This window comes from Pezoporus wallicus, unplaced genomic scaffold (assembly GCF_028554395.1).
Source record: "Pezoporus wallicus isolate ANWC-B61680 ecotype Strahan unplaced genomic scaffold, APGP_CSIRO_Pwel_v1 contig_13614, whole genome shotgun sequence".
NCBI lineage: Eukaryota > Metazoa > Chordata > Aves > Psittaciformes > Psittacidae > Pezoporus > Pezoporus wallicus.
The window spans coordinates 518620-535999 of NW_026642178.1; the positions used below are offsets into that span (position 1 = coordinate 518620).

The following is a 17380-nucleotide window of genomic DNA, read 5'->3' on the forward strand; positions in this document are numbered from 1 at the left end:
GTATCAAACACACCAGAGGCCAGTTGGAATGAAATGGGATGGGGTTACAAAGGGTGTTAAAAGTGCTTGCGAGACTTTGGAAAACACCTTTTAGACGGATGTGCTCTGTGCTAAACTCCGTTGTGTACGCAGAGAGCTGGTTCTGAATGATAAAGTGCACCAGAACCTAAAGATAAAGCCTCAAGGAAAACCTTCTGATAGTGTTGAGAGCGGGAGGTCTCAGCCTTTCCCGTGTGTGCCATCGCCGTGTTTTGCCCTTCAGCAGCTTTCTCATCTCTCAAGTCACCACGAATTCTGAATTTGTTCCTTATCTTTCCTGCAAGAATTACTGTTCCCTCTAATGTAGGAAAGAACCTTCACCCTTCCAAATGAAGCTATTGCTCATGAACTAAGTGGGGAGCATAACCCACAGGCATTGGGGTAGCACCTTAGATAATCCTTCATGCTAAGTTGGCACTGAACCTCCATTCTGGCCTTCAGCCCTAAGAAGAGCATCTCACAGTCATCCTTCTCTGGGACTAAACTCTCCAAATCATCAGCAGTATTTTTGTCTTCCAGCAAAGTACCCAAAATAGGATGGTTTTACTGGTTTTTGGTTGGTTTTCGTGCCTTTGGAAGCTCATGAAAGCTGATTCCCTCCTTGCTAGGCTCTTGTAACAAAGCCCAGTCTCCCTTCTCTTGTTAGACAGCTCGAGTTCTTCCTCTGCCTGTCTTTAGCTGCTGATCAGCTTTCTGAAGGCAAGCAGATAGAACATTGGGTTTCCCTCAAAAGGGATGAAAACCCCCTGAAAACATCTGTGCTATCTGAGATTGAGGTAAAATGGAATGGGAAAACCAAGTCAAGCAGACACTTTGCGGAATCAGGCTTCGCTAATTTCTGTTGTTAAACACAGTGCATCTGTGTGACAAGTTTGTGTCTGAGCACACCCGTGTGTAACACCAGTGGGTCTGAAACCTGCACCAGTATTTATGAGCTGCCTTCAGTGCTGGAACAGTAGCTTTGGGGCTTAAAATGTTTTTGGTTTTAGGCTGAGGGTTGGCTGAAGCGAATTCACAGCCTGGGCACTCATGGTCTGAGACATCAGGAATGCCACGGGTACTGCTGTGAAGAATGCAGTGTTCATTCACTGGGTCACTTGTGTTGGAGGGGAGGTGTTTGCTTCTCCTTCCCACCCTCGTGCTAATGGTGCCTCAGAGCTTCTTCAGGAATTCTGCAGTTCATGTTGTGTGTTACAGGTATTTGGTAGTAAACAGAAGATGTCTAAGTTGTGAGGTGGGATTTGGGGTTTTAGCTCCCTCTGCTAAAAGGAGATGTTGTTAAGGAGAATGTTTTTCTTGCTTAAGAATCTTGTTTAAGCTCTGCTTTGGCCCCTTTCTCTTTGGTTCACTGGTGTGTTTTGAGCTTCTGGACTCCTGTCCAAAGTTTAAAGAACAATAACTAGTCAAATGTGAAATAATGTCAATCGAACCAACCTATGACTCAACAGTCAACCAAGTCATCCTGGACCCGCATCAAATGGACTGAGGCCAAGACCTAGAATTGGCACACATCCCCATCCCTCTTCTCCATATATTTCCACTGAAGCAGAGCCCAGAATGCAACACGTTGGTTAATATTCCATAATAAACTGCTCTGCATGTAAATGTATTCTTTTCATTGACAAAAAAAGTGTGAAAGCCCATGCCAGGGGTAAAGGCAGTTGTGCAAGGCTTCATACAGACTGACAAGGAAATGGAGTTTCTGCACTGAAGAATTTACCACCTCAACTTCTAGTATCAGTTCCACTTTTAAACAGAGCTGCCTTGAAGTCTGTAGAAGGAATTAAGGAAGAACCGTTCCTTTCTGCCTCTCTTGCTCTGTTTCTGTCTTTCCCTCTTCCTCCTCCTCAGAGTTAGGGCTTTATTTCTGTGTTTAGATCTGCATTTCTTTTAATTGTTGTGTGCGTTTTATTTTGGCACAGCAGGAAATGGTTATGCAGTGTTAATACAAGCACAGGCTGTGCGCATCTATAAAAATCAGTGTCCGATGACTGTTAGAGGGCTCCTCTGGCAGCAGGGGAGTCTTGATTTGTGTTTTCAAAATAGCAGAAATGAACTTTCTAATTACCAGTCTAAGTTTATTTATAGCTTTGTGATTCAGTTTGACTGCACGAGGCTTATCCTGCAGCTTTGAAAATACCTGCTCTGGGACTGTTGCAGTTCAGTTTAATCTTTTACTGCTTTTCTTACAGTTCCATTAATATTTTTCCATGTACGTTAGAGTCAGCTTTCCAGATGTCTCCTGCCTTCTTTCCTAGCAACATCATTTTGGCAGGCTCTGAGTGCAGTCCTGTGATTGACACAGGCGTTCGCGTTGGGATGGCCAGAGCCCGTGTACATAGCTCACACTGAGGTCATTAATGGAACAAATCCTGTTTAATATTTTAAGTCCAGTTCCTCTGCTACAACATTAGTAAGAGTGCTTTAATAAGGAGTAAAATACTTTCCTGATATGTGCTGACTGCATGGGATAAGCTAAAATGCTGGGGCTGGTCTTAAGCTTGTGGGGCTGTTCTAATGCCGGAATACCTCTGTGAGGAGTTCTGCAGTCTTGCTGAATTCAGCATGCTGGCAAGTGAGCTGAGTGTGGTACAGGATTAGTAGGTTAGGATTAGTAATTTGGGGAGGGTACGCTGGCTCCTGGATCATTTGTAAGGCTCAGAAAGTGAAACTGCTCCAAGGAAGCAGCACCCTGGTAGAACTTAGCTCGGTGGCTGCTGAGACGGGAGACAGTGCTTGCTGCATCAGAGACTGGGAGCAACTTCGGGTGATGTGCTTAAAATGGGGGAAAAAACACCGATTTCCTATTAGATTTTTGAGCTGTCTTCTGCTGCGTGCATGTCAGTCTTGCAGCTTTCTCAATGAGGGTGTAATCAGGGTCTGCTTGCCCCTTAGTTTGTGAACGCAGAGCACATATGTATGCATAGAAAGCTGGATGTATCTGCGAGATTGAGGTCCTGAAAGTCAAGTGCATAAATAGTGATCCCCAACGTGTCTGTAAATAGATGTAGATCAAATGCAGGTTTTGTTATCCAGCAAAGCATAAAGAATGAGGCCGGATTTCAGTCTGTATTTTTGTGTGAAGCTTTTATTTAAGTATAAAGGTACCGGCTTTGGTCTTACTCTTGCGTTGTTTTTATTTCCCTGCCTCTTTATTTATGAAACGAGGACTCACAATTAAGTTAAAAATAAACATAAATAAAAAAGCCACTTTGGAAAAATACGCATAAATGGATTCCTATGAACAGTAAGCCCTACCCTTGAAGGTAAGGCTTTTTGGCTGCTTTACTGGAGCGCTGTAATAAATGTAAAAGTTTAGAACATAGAATTTAATTATCGTCTTCTGGTCATAAATACTTGAGGCTGTAGTACATTTGAAATCCCAGGAGCTGCAGCTAAGGTTGCAGCTGCAACATCAATTACCATTTATCCATTCCAAGAAAGCTTTGCCTGTGCCCTTGAAACCTTTACGTTCTGGAGAGGGTCCAGAAGGGGGGAAGAAAAGCAGTCGCATCGCTCGCTGCCGTTAGCGCTTCTTTCCCGCTCCCGTGCGGCTCTAAAATGGGAGCAGACGCCATTTCGGAGCAGGACAGAGGGGCAGCCGTGGCCGGTTCCCCCCCGAGAGCACCGGGGCACCTGCGCCAGGGCCTGGGCCTCGGGAATCAATGTCCTGCAGGGTCAGAGAGAGCCGTCAGAGGGCTCGGTGCCCATCGGGAGCCTGCGCTGGTTGATGTGGCGGGGCTCCGTCCCTCGCACGCTGCTGGGAATCTCCGCAGGTGACTTCGTTAACGTAATGCTGGGATTCGCCTGTGCTCAGGATTGGGGTGGGTTTCATTTAATAGAATATAATTTATGGGAAGTGAAACAACAAGGCTTGGAATGATAGTCCCTGCTGCTTCTGCCCTACAGTGGAGAAACACAAGCTCCCTGTGAAACCTGTTCTTAATCATACGCTTGTCATTGAAGCTCTGCTACAGAATCACAGAACCACAGAGTGGTTTGGGTTGAAGGGACCTTAAAGCTCCTCCAGCTCCAACCCCTGCCACGGGCAGGGACCCCTTCCACTAGAGCAGCTTGCTCCAAGCCCCTGTGTCCAACCTGGCCTTGAACACTGCCAGGGATGGGGCAGCCACAGCTTCTCTGGGCACCCTGTGCCAGCGCCTCAGCACCCTCACAGGGAAGAGCTTCTGCCTAAGAGCTCAGCTCAGTCTCCCTGTTTAAGTTTAAAAATTATTTTCCATAAGGGATTTATGTAAAGACTTTCCTTGATGTAAAATGAAGTCACTTTGTTCTGAGCTCAGTCTTTCCTGGATTATCAAGTCACGATGCAGCATTTATCTGGATCCGCAATCATGGAAATGGGGTTGGTCATTTTGGCTTTCAGAGGGGCTGTAGAACAGTGGTACTGGGTGCATTTATGTACAGGCTTTGGTTAAACACTGTCATCTGTAGCAGGTCTTTAGTTTGTTACAGGGGACACGCTTGTAATCCAGAGCAGCACTGTTACAAAGCAGTGCACTTCTCTGTTCAAGTGCAAAAAGCTTAAATAGGTGGGTTCTGTATCCAAGTTGTTTGGAGGGCTGCTTGGTTTGGCTGGTTTGTGGGTGTGTTGTGCTTGCAGGCAGGCAGCAGGAGCGTTGGAGTCTGCACCCCAGGACCCCTCTGCCTTTGGGTAAGTTGTGGGTGTTTAATGCTCACTGATAACAGCCAGGCTGTGCACACCCTGCATGTGCCTGCAGGAGCTTAGGGCAGCCTGGGAGGAAAACGCTGGGATTCACCAATTTTCAGTCTCTTTAAACTTCAGTGAGCACATTACAAGAGGCAGAAGACACCATCGGAACCAGTGGTAACCAGCAAAATGTGGGTTTGAGCCGATTTTCAGTTGGCAAATATACAAACATTGTCGTGACAAGGATGGTGTCAATAGCATTGGTTTAGAGTATTTTTCCTGCTTGAACTGAAAACTACCTTCCTGCCTAGGAGGGTATAACAATAATGAGTAGTTTCTGTAGTTCATAAAGAAATAAGTAAGCAATTCAAGAAATGTAATCAGTTGGTGTGTGCAGCTGAGTGTTTGCATTGTTCTCCTTGCTGGAAGATAAGACTGGGCCAGATGGCAATGACATTGAGGATCGGGTCTGTACTGTTGGCTTGGTCATACTACTCAGACAGATAAGTAACTCGTCGTTAAGAATATGTTAGCTCAATAGTAAGGTGACTTAGGCTGGAGAGCCAGGACTCACTGTGTGCAGTGTTTTGTGGTTGGGGTGTATCATGACTGAGTGCAGTTCGTGCTTGAGCATTAAATTAGAAGTAGGAGCAAAATGAATAGTCTTACTAAGTGACAAGTCAAATAAATATAGCCAAATTCTGAGTCAAATATAGTTTCTTCCCACCCTAGACATACTGCATCCATTTCTTTCCTTGGAGTTGGCAGTTGGATGTGAAAAGCATTTTCTTAGAGGTTTTTAGGAGCCAGTTGCAAGTCTTCTGGTTTTGCAGTTTGTAATAGCACCAGGGAGTACCTTGTTTGTCCTTGTGTATGAAACAAACTTGTATTATACATTGCCCCTGACCTTTTCTATAGGGTAGATATTTTTAAGACGGTGGCAATTGCAAAGCTGAGAGCTGCTGCTTTGATGAGCACCCACAGGTTTCCTGAGATGCTGCTGCTCTCATCTCAAGCTCACAGCCGTTTGCATTAAACGCAGTTAGGTTTGAATCTGTTAACTAGCTTCTAATCATAGAATCCCAGACTGGTTTGTGTTGGAAGGGAGCTTAAAGCTCCTCCAGCTCCAACCCCTGCCACGGGCAGGGACACCTTCCACTAGAGCAGCTTGCTCCAAGCCCCTGTGTCAAGCCTGGCCTTGAGCACTGCCAGGGTTGAAATCTGTTCACCACATTCCCATTGCATGTGTGTAACTTGTTAGTGGTGCTAATGTAAATTGCATTTTTAAAACAAGTTTACCCTTCAACAGCACCATGCTGAGGTGGGCACAGTTTCAGACAGAAACGCTCATCACTCCGAGCTTTCACACACTGGTGGAGAGTTGCAAGTCCTAGAGTGTAAATGACAGTAATTCTTGTTGCTGGAAGTTTTCATCTCTTCACTAGAGGGGTTTTGGCTTTATAATAGAAAGTCACAAGGAGGTAATACGTGTTTCTAAGTAATACTGTAGTGCTAGTGGGTTCAGCGAGCACGTTCTGGGTTGTATCGGGGAAGGTTTATACTTCACAGCAAGGAGAGAAGAACGACACACATCTTCCTGCTCGGAGGTTCGTGGCTGGTTGCTGTGAGTCCGATGGCCACCGTATCGGTGTCCGGCTGGAACAGCCTCACCAGAGGCACATGGTGCCGGTGTCTCGATGTGTCCCCTGGCCTCTGGGACCCGGGAAGGGGACAACGGGACCTGCAGGGGAGCCAGGAAGGGGAAACCACATCCCCATAAACGTTTCCACACCTGACTTAATGTAAGTTTGAACCTTGAGCCTGGTTTGAAAGTCTCGGGTGAATGATTAACATGGACATGGCTTTGGTTAAACAACTTGATTTCTGCAGAGCTCGTGCCTCTGCCTGCATCTTCTTGTCTCTAAGTCTTTCCAGCCTACCCCCACACAGTTCCTTGACTGGCAGTGATAAATCTGTCTATGCAAGTCAATAGAACTAGATTGTCTGTAGTGTCTGAAAGCACACGGGAACGGAGCTCAGGACCCTCAAACAAACACTGTGCCTCCCAAAATAAAATTAATTTGAGTTTTTGCAAATTTAGAATCCTTAAAATTTGGATTTATTTTTTCCTCTCTCATCGGTGCTGCTTGACTTGTGTTTAGGTCAGAATCACACTTTATTGGGGTTGGAGATTAAAAACATTTCTGCAAATAACGATAACTTTTTCATTATTCTATTATCTCAGAGTGTAATTTCCCTCCCTTACCTCTTCCTTAGGAAGTGGTTGTTTGTCTTTTACTTTAGGTAAAGACTAACATGAAACCTGCAGCCAGCTGGGTGTAGCTCTTGCAGGAGTCCTTATGCACTATAATCCCTCTGTTCTCCATGTCTCAGGCAGGCAGAATCGTGTTTTACACAACCAGGGGACTGTCAGTGTCTGGCAGCTCTCCACACAGTTAGTAAATATTGGCCTTATCTGATATAGCCAGGCTTGAAAAGATATGCCAGGAGCCCAGATTAGATTGCTGGCTACTGCTTTATTAATCAGTGTAATAATTTATTTTTAGTTTTGGAAGTCGTATCATCTGTTTTCTTTCTCATATGACATTTTCTATGGTTCTGGTGCAGAAAGTGAGCCCTGTTTAAAAATTAAAGGTGATTGAACAGTTTCAGTGGAACGTGTTTGGCACTACCGTGGTTTCTATGACAGTTGATGAATATTTCCTTAAAAATGCTCTTGTCAGAAATGCGTAAGGTATAAAGAGTTTTATTTTTGTATCTAAATTAGCTGTCTTCAAAACTCCGCGCAGAAAGATGTCTCCATCTTTTTCTGGATTTAATCATGTTAATGAAATGAAGCTCTCAAGTTATATGTTCCTTATTTAAAATCGCAGGCTCCCAGGCTGTATTTCAGTGTGTAAACTGAGATTTTGAGTGTAAGAAAAGGAAGAAAAAGAAAAAATAAGACAACTTAGAGTAGCTTCTGATTGGCCAGTGATTACTGATTTAATGGGGAGAGGAGGGTTCTGCATATGACACGACAAGAGTGGAGAAACAGTTTAATTCCTTTTCCCAAATGGATCAATGAGCTGGGGAAAAACAGATCAAAAGCAGCACAACAAACCAAACAACAGAAAAAAGCAATCTGCTCAAGGCCAGGTTGGACGGGGCTTGGAGCAAGCTGCTTTAGTGGAAGGTGTCCCTGCCCATGGCAGGGGTCGGAACTGGATGAGCCTTAAGGTCCCTTCAGCCAAAACCATTCCAGTATTCTATGGTATTTGCATGGTCCTGATCGAACAGCTTTGTGGAGGCAAAAGAAGTAGATTTGAGTTGTCAGCTTCCATGAGGACAAGAAGCCTCATTGAAGCAACCTGCAAATCCATAACCATTAGTTTCTGTCGTCATGGGAGGAGATGGGGCCATGCGGTGGCAGTTTCCATCGTTACAGTATTCATTCCTCGAGTGCCTCTGCTCCAAGGAAGGCAGTTGTGCTTTGTAGAAATTAGGATGAGCGTGTAATTAAAGATGCGTGTTTGCAAGGACATCAAATAAATGTGACTGGGTTAAATTACATTCTGCCATTACTTGGATGTTGAGTGCTGGATTGTGCAACCCTAGTGTTTTATTATAGTGCTCTGCTCTTTAGAGAAGACAGATGAATTGGAAAACACCGAAAAGCCATCATATGGATCATAAACAGGATTACAGTCAATCGGGGACTGCCACTTCTGTTGACAGCCCACCTAATGCTGGTTGTCAGACTCTGTAGAGTGATGGTGTAGAAGTAGTGTTGCAGCAGTTCACAAATGTTGTCTGAACACCCTGGAGTGATGTGTTGGATTTGAGTTCTTTCCCAAGTCCTGAAAAGGAGTGTTCTTCACTGGTGGCCTTTTTTCCTCCTCTTTTCCTTAAGATTGCCTCATTTACTTCATTCCCTGGCCAGTCTTTCCTGTTGAAGCCTTCACACCATCCTTGCTCTCATCTTAACACTTCTCCTTGCCACAGCTATTCCAGCATGTTGGGGCTGTTTCTATGTTCTTGTCTGGTTTTCACTCTTCTGCTCAGCCCTCCTTACTCAGCTTAGACAGGGATCACCTTCTCCCCTATCACACACCAGCTTCTTGTTTTGTAGGGAGGTCCATGTGTACCTGAGGTCTCCGCATGCCTGTGCTTTATTTCCCCCAACACAAGCAATTTTCCCTTTTCTCTGCCGTCTGGTTCCGTATTTGTCAAGGTGTGGGCTTCACTGGCACGTCTGTTTTGGTTTGATTTTATCCCTCTGTATTCAAGTGGTAAGGTTCCCACTCCTGTTTTTATTAACCAGTTCCCTCCTGGTCAGAACCAACGCACCAGGGACAGGAGAGGTTTCATTTGGGCTGGAATTCCAGGGGTTTTGTGAGCGTTGGAGCGCTGTGAGTTTGGTTTCTTTAAATGCGTAACCAAATCCGCTCAGCCTTTCTTGAGGAAAGGAAGAGGAATTTTCCATGCCGAAGCCAGCCCATGTGCAAATGTTCGGCCCCCATCAGGGAACGTGGATGTTCTGGAGAGCTTTTGAGTAAAGGCACCGAAGTCTTAAAAAGAGGTGTTATTTTCTAGCTTCATCTGGAAATGGCTGGAGCCCTGTTGGACAGAATTGTCTGTGGGGATTGCTTTGGGCATACACTATAGGAATGGCAGTTTAAAATGGTGCAGATAAAGCCAACAAGATGGACCTTACCGCAGGCAGCCCTCAGCAGGTCTGGGCGGTGTTGCTCACATGCGCTGCAGAGCATCAGGCTCTGAGCCTCACTGCCACCACTGGTTCTGCTGGTTCAACCCTTACCATTGGAAGCAGCTCGGAGGTGGTTACAACAGATCATTTATTGCTCTAACAGCCTTTATTCTTTCATTAGAGAACCAGCCCTTCAGTTGGGAATGGCCTCTTTGTTTACATAGGAAAACCAGCTCCTCAAATTAGGAATACACGTTCTTTTCCTAAAATGCTGGGGTGAAATGATCATTTATTACTGTGAATTTATACCCATATATGGCTTAATTTGCACAGCTTCTTTGGGGTAATAATATCCCAGTCGAAAACTCTGTGATGATACTGGAAATGAAGCTCTTCTAGGACTGTGCAGGCTGCAGTGAATGTGACAGTAATGAAAACAATATGGAATAAAAGCATGTTTTAAGAGTCAATTTTAAAGGTTAGGGTAATTGTGCAAGAAACTTGGCTTCAGAAACGTGTAAGGCAAGTAATCCTGACCTAGTCAAATAGGCCATGAAAAATCCATGCAGCTTTCCTTCTGCTTTGTGGAATTCAGTGTTTAACTCTTCCAGAGTCTGTGTGCAGAGCTGGGGATGAGGGCAATCCATTTCTTGCAGTCAGGAATATTGTTTGCCAGTATCCCGTAGATCTTAATTTAAAGTATTTCTATGCCTTTTTTTCCCTGTAGCCCTGGAATGAGATCAGATGTAAGCTCTTCTCCATCCACAACCTCAGCAACTACGGGACCACCTCCCAAGCTCTGTCTTGTCTGCTCTGACGAGGCCTCGGGGTGTCATTATGGGGTTCTAACTTGTGGCAGCTGCAAAGTGTTCTTCAAGAGAGCTGTGGAAGGTAAGACGTGGCGTGAGGAATTTCCTGTTTAGAAGTAGGAAATCCACATCCAAAACGGGTCTGCTTAATCCGGCTGGAATCCGTGCTTTAGTTAGAATGCTCCTGGAAAATCCCATCCATTGTATCACTGATCTTTTCATAGAAAATAGCATTGATAATGGTGTACTATCTGAAGCATAGATTGCATTTACATTTATAAAATGCTCCCATTCACTCAGTGTAAAAGGATGTTTTGTTGTCTTGGCGTTTTGTTTCTGTCATTTTCTTTCGCTGTTGTTTTTGTTCATTTGCCCTGTTTCTGTACAGATATCTGTCTGTGTGATTAGATCTGTCGTGTTTGTGAGTTTTAAGCTTAATGTTAGCTGGTTTGTGTGTAAAACTGTGTGTGAAACGTGATACAGCTCTTGTGTGCGAGGTTATCATAGTTCTTCAGTTTCTCCTGTAAGCAGTATAGGCTAAACTACATACATGTCCATGCACGTTATTTGCAGGGATAACCAGGTAACAGGAGCATGTGTGTGGCTTTGGGTTATTGAGATTTCTCTTTAATCACAGGAGGTAAATCATTCTGGGAAATAGGGATGATGGAAAACTAATGGTGGAGCTGTAGTGGGTATTGCAGAGTAAGTGATCTGTGAGTCTGGGGCAGCATAAGTGGCCATTTTACAATGAACTTGGGTTGTACCTCAGTGATTCTTCACTTCAGTGTCAGAGGGGTGCAGAACAGTATAGTTACATATTGAGCATATTCTCAGTGTCTCCGAAAGGGTCACAGTTCCTCTCTTGTGGAATGATGCCTTTCTCAATTACAGCCTTCCAGGCTTTCCTGTCTCATGCCTTCTTCATGCAGCGTTACTGGGTAGTTTGAAGTGAATCAGCCTCATTTTCTGCTGGTGTTTTTGCACACTGGGTTTCACTGGCGACAAGGCTGTGCTGACAAAGACAAACCACCCTTCAGTCCTTCAGAAGCAGCACTTTCTCCCAGTTCCAAGCCCACTGGATGCAATAGGGAGCTGCATGGAAGTGCAGAACCTCTTGGAGGGATCGGAAGCGTTGGGTTCATATCGCAGTTTTTGCTTGTCACCAGGGGAAGGGATGTCAGTTGTGTGGGAACCAGAGCCTGTTCCTGGAGGGTAACAGGAGACAGTATGAGCTCAAGTGCAGGGCACTGGGCTGCGTGGGCTCTCCGTGACTGCCAGCTGGTCTGTGTGGAGTTGCACTCCCATTTAGAGCCTGACTCTTTTAGCTGAAACAAATAATCGTCTGTATCCTTAATGGAAATAAGGTCACTGGGTATCCCTCGGGATTAGTGTTGTATGGCAGCTGGGAATACATCATAGCCAAGGTTTTGCACGTCCTTAAACAAATCACAGAAGTACCTATACATGAAGAAATCAACCCAGTAATTCTTTCTGGTCAGTGGTGCAACTTGCCACATCTTATATCAGCTGAATTAATGTTAAAAATGGAAGAAGGCTTGTGGCTGAAAAACTGCAATCAATTCCTCAAGGCTCACCTCTGCTTTCATTTTTATTGTTCCATAGATTATCCCAGCCTTAATCCTTCTGATTAGATCATAGAATCCCAGACTGGTTTGGGTTGGAAAGGACCTTAAAGCTCATCCAGTTCCAACCCCCTGCCACGGGCAGGGACACCTCCTGCTAGACCAGGTTGCTCCAAGCCCCATCCAACCTGGCCTGATACTGTGCATGTTTTCAGGAGCTGTTCCAGTATCTGTTAGCTCTAGAATGCACTTGAAGGAACAAATAATTTGCTTTGTCTCTTACAGGCGTTTTTCTTATTAGGAACATATGTAAAAGGAATTTGTTTCTGCAATATCCTTTTTACTAATAGCTGCCAGGCACCTGTCAGTACATAGATCAAGCTGGCGGTGCACGCTGGTCATCCAGGCTTTAGCCCGAAACCCTGTTTTGTACCTCTGTCTACACACCCGTGTGCTGTGACAGAAACAGTCACAGAAACTGAAAGTATCGGTACTTAGAAAATCAATATAAAGGGTATTTTTTCCAGCAAAGAGTAGAAGCAGAGAAGAGGAAGGTTGAAGGTGGAAGTCAGCTGTATATTTCTATGCAGCTCTTCATGCCAGCAGGCTTTGTTCAGGAGCCCTGGGTGGCCAAAGCCATCTTGTTGCAGTTCTTATTTTCATGGTGCTTCAAAGCCTTCATCCCAGAACCAGCCCCGTTCACCCCCAAAACAACCTCGATCCTCCCCACCTCCGCTTCCTCGCCTTGCTTCACATCCTCACACCTCCCCTCCCCTTCAGCTTCCCAACACTTCTGCCTCCTGCTGTGCTCCAGATCATCCTCCTTCTTCAGCGTTTCTAATTCCAGCTTCCCAAGTCCGCAGTTTCTAACCTTTTATACGCCAGCGTGCTCAAATGGGCAAAGCCTCCTTCAGTCCCGCAGGGCATCAGAGCCCCCAGCACTGACTGGTGCAGCGCTGAAGAGCGCGCAGCCCCTGTCTGCTGTAAATCCCCTTGGAAACATCTCCAGTTGCTCACTGCCAGTTTTTACCAGTGAAGTACCTGGGGTTTGAGCAGTGAAGATCATTCCTTCGTGCAGCTGGCCTGTTTGTTATCTGGGCAGCGGGCAGACACAGAGCAGAAGGCAGCCTCAACTTCCCTTTATTTTCCCACAAAACATTCACGTGACACGAAGGCTTTAATAGGAGGTAATACAAAGCAATAGTGTAGCTTTCACCTAAAAAAAGGCAAGAATAGGCAAGTAATAAATACAAGCAACCAAGCAGCACCTGCACAGAGAGGAAGCTCTTTGTTAGGAGAAAAATTGAACAGCTCAGGAAATTCACCCCCGAGGCAACTGTATTGACTGTGTGCAGCGTGGTCTCATTGAACATCTTGCGAGACGTGAAATTGCAGCCTCTGACTGCGGTGCTGACAGCCATTGGTTTGCGTTTCACGTGCGTGTGTATGTGCTGTAGGTACAAGTATGCAAATAGGAAGCAGAATCGTGAATCATGGGTCTATTTTCTGAGTTGTCTTAAACACAAAGATTACCCAAGGATCAGGAAGGGTTCCTCTTCTTCACAGGAAAAGGGAGGGGGTCATTCATAAAGACATTGAGTGCTTCCTTGGCATGTCAACTTGAAACACTTCCCCTGGAGAAGGCTGACTAAAGCCGAAGTAAAAAGCTCTGCATACCCATCAGTTTCACAGCTGACTTGAAACAGATTCCTTAACCAGGCTCTTCTATGAGGAGACACTAACTCCATTGTTAATAACTCAGTATTGGGAAAACGCGTCTGTTCCTCACAGTATTGTACTATCGGGACTTTGCAGTACAGTGAACAGCCTAGGCTGCAGCTTTCTGCTCTCTAAAGCAGCATATTTCTTGATCAGTATGTGGGAGAAGGATGTACCATTTAGTAGTACCTTCCTCTATGTAAGTTCTGTTGAGACATTTATTCCTGTGACTTAAAAAATGAAGAATAGGTGTTCCTGCTCTGTTGGCCTGTTCCCATCAGCTAAGAAACACAGCTTCATTTGTGTACTTCAAGGTTTGCCATGTTTCTGGGGTCAGTTTTGTTCTGAGCCTGCGAACCCATGAAAATGTCCCAGAACTTGGTTTGCCCAGGTCAGACTCTTTAAGTCAAAGAGGAGGTCTCATGGCTTTGAACATGCTGAAAGCTTGCTCTGTGTGTCTGTAGAAGTGGTTACATCTGCACTTCCACAATGTGTTTATGAGCACTGTTTACATCCTTGTGGATCCATTTGGGGAAAGTGGAAACAGTATCACTATAGAAAATAGCGTGTAAGGATATGAAAGTAAGAAAAGAGAAAAACTGATTTAAGAATAGAATTTGCCTGATGCTAACAAACAGAAAACAGGATTTCTCCCTAAAATTATTGGCTTTGGTGTCTCAATATGAGAAATGTGTTTGGTGGATAGATGCATGAAATCATATGGGTATTGATTTTTCTTTGGCAAGTAAAGGTATACTGTAGTCCCCAGCTGCTTGACATGACTGGAGAAGGAATGGCTTCCTGTGCTGCTCCGAGTTGATGGTTCTTTCCGTGTGCTTGTGAACAGGGCAGCACAACTACCTGTGTGCCGGCAGGAACGACTGCATCATCGACAAAATCCGGAGGAAAAACTGCCCAGCGTGCCGCTACCGGAAGTGTCTCCAGGCGGGAATGAACCTCGAAGGTACCTTATGTTCAAATCCTGCTCTTAGGGTTGGGTCTTAGACACCAAAAGGTGATGCTGCTCATGCAGCAGTTACCTGGGCAGCTCTTTAACAGGCTACAAGTAAGTACCGGGCTTGCGGCGTGTGTGAGGAGCTCAGTGAAAAGCAGGAGGTTTCTGCGTTGCCGTTTCTCCTGTCCTCTCCTCTCGCACTCAGCCGCTCGCGCTGGGGCTGCTCAGCAGAAGTGAGTCATACCCGCAGAGCAGGGTTATTTGTCATTCCTGTCAGCACGTATATCTTGTTGCCTTCTCACTGGCTGTGAGACAGCAGAACTCCAGATCACCTGTAGGAAAGTGTGATGCCGGCTTGTCCTGACTCAGGAGAGTGACCTGGCACCAAAACCGTGGCGGAGAGGGAAAGCCCAGAGCCACAGACCTAAGCTTGGAGTGGGGCTTAGGTCTTCAGACTGAAGAGCAGAGGGTTTGTTCATGCTGGGGATCCTTCTTCAATCTCTCTAAAAAAGATAGGCTAAATAAATAAATTTATATGTATTTGTTCTCTGCCAAGTCCTGAATGTGGCTTATGAGAAACTGAAGAATGTGGCTTATGAGAAACTGAAGACCATCAACTAGAGATTTAGCAGAGTTGTAAAATGGCATAAAACATTTTTATTAGTGTCAGCTCTGTTTTATGTGTGATTTTTTTTTCCTTGAGCCGTAGAGATTAATACAGTTCTTACCAGCAGAGTTATCATGGTGGTACTGGTATAATCAAAATTGTCAGGTAAAATAAAAATGTCAGAATTGTATTTGTGGGATAGAAATATGAACAGAGCTTCATTCAGGCAGTGATAATATCCTTTAGTAAAGTGTAAGTGGTGAATTATGTTAAAGAGATGGATGATACATACGATTTTCATTTTGGGGTGGGAAAGAAGACATTTTGGTTTAAGAGTTGTTTCTGTTTTTTTTCACCGTGTTTGTTTTCAAATTCCATATATTCATGTCTATAGATTCATAGATGTATCTCTATCATGTATACGATATATATAGAAAATATAGAGAGAATATTAATATGTCTTCATTTGTCATTCTTATAGATTCATTTGTCTATATAAACAGAGCACTTTATAATGTATTACTCCAATAGCAAGCCCTTCTGTTCCTGCATCAGTTTATTGGAATTCATTTTAAAGCAGACCCCTACAGAGCTCTCTCGGGCTCTGGGATGAGTTCCTTGAGTTCCTTTCTCCACCAGAGAAAATGGGAATTGAATGACGTCTGATAGCTGCCACTTTTCCACATGGAGTCTGGAGCCCTTCCAGCTATAGTCTGTGTGCCTGAATTTTGGCACTGAGGATCCCAGAGAACACTGACTTTTTGGAGGGTGGATGTCGTTACATAAGTTGTTGGAAAAGGCAGAGCGGAGCTTTTGTGACCGAGAGGGAAAAGGATCTAGAAACTCAGCAACGCAGAAACGGAAGAACCCACAGTAGTGTGAAACAGTGAAAAACGAGCATGGAAACAAGGATTTAGTGGACGGAGCTGAACAGATGGTGAATTGGTTGTACTTCCAGAAGAACTCTTAGGAAAAAAAACCTGGAAGGCAGCATAAAGCACGGAAGAGACTAAAGAGAAGTTCCTTTCATCTTGTCTCTTTCAGGGTCACTGTTCAGGAATTACTGCTCTTTAAAAGCCGATTTAAATGTGTACACGTTTTAGACAGTAATCTCATTTTGGCAAGTCGTCTGATGTATCCTCAGTGCCTGAATAATGGTTATCAGCAAACCAGTTAAGAAATGGTGAGAGATCAGACTGTCCCAGCACGGCTCTTGTGCTTGCCCCTGCTTGCTGGAAGATTTCTTCCAGGAATCCGTCCAGGCACATTGGGAATAGCTCTCACTTTTGAATACCTACCGCGAGTTTCACGGTTAGGTATAGGGTAGAAGGCTAACTTGTTTATAAAGAACTAAACACATACACAAAATCTGCCATGCAGCGTTTTAATTCTGACCTGCTGTTGCGCTGAGGCAAAAGTGGGTCCTTCTGCACTAGAAACACGTTACTTGACCGCTTTCTCTGGTAGTCTGTTTTCTCTTCAGTCGTACCTCTGGCCATGTTTATCATCCTTTCCTGGGACGTGCTTGTTGCTGTTGCATGGGGGTTTGGGTGTAGGGGACTGGAAGAACGTACAACTGCCAAGCTGCAGGTACTAGAGATTTACACAGAGAATAATGGTATTTTGTGCTGCAGCTTCTGTTTCTTCGAATTCTCATTTCCACTTCCCTCGTTAATTGACCCTGGGTATTCCTTGGCACCCGTCCTCCTTGCGATGTGTTTGAAGACAAGATTTGTTGTTAGGTTTTACGCCTGTAAAAAGTCGTAAAATTGCTTGAAAGAGTCCAGCGCAGAGCTGCAAAGATGATTAAGGGAATGGAACATCTCTCTTACGAGGAGAGGCTGAGGGAGCTGGGACTCTTTAGCTTGCAGAAGAGGAGACTGAGGGGTGACCTCATCAGCGTTTACAAATATGTAAAGGGTGAGTGTCAGGATGATGGAGCTAGGTTTTTTCAGTGATGTCCAGTGATAGGACAAGGGCAATGGGTGTAAACTGGAGCATAGGAGGTTCCATGTGAACATCAGGAAAAATTTCTTTACTGTGAGAGTGACAGAGCACTGGAACAGGTTGTCCAGGGGGATTGTGGAGTCTCCTACGTTGGAGATATTCAAGGCCCGCCTGGACAAGTTCCTGTGTGATGTACTCTAGGTTACCCTGCTCTTGCAGGAGGGTTGGACTAGATGATCTTTTGAGGTCCCTTCCAACCCTTAGGATTCTGTGATTCTGTCTGTAATTTTCTTTGGCCTTTCAGGCTGCAGTTTATGGTTAAACTGTTGGCAGTTTAT

The 17380-nt window shown here is 44.8% G+C and overlaps 1 protein-coding gene across 1 annotated transcript in view; it reads left to right on the top strand.

The window, feature by feature from the left end:
- Positions 1 to 17380, top strand: part of NR3C1 (nuclear receptor subfamily 3 group C member 1) — a 62547-nt gene that overhangs the window by 24694 nt on the left and 20473 nt on the right. Inside the window, exons 3-4 of the mRNA XM_057427806.1 lie at positions 10147 to 10310; positions 14381 to 14497. Coding sequence (XP_057283789.1) covers positions 10147 to 10310; positions 14381 to 14497 — 281 coding nt within the window. The remainder of the gene's footprint in view (positions 1 to 10146; positions 10311 to 14380; positions 14498 to 17380) is intronic.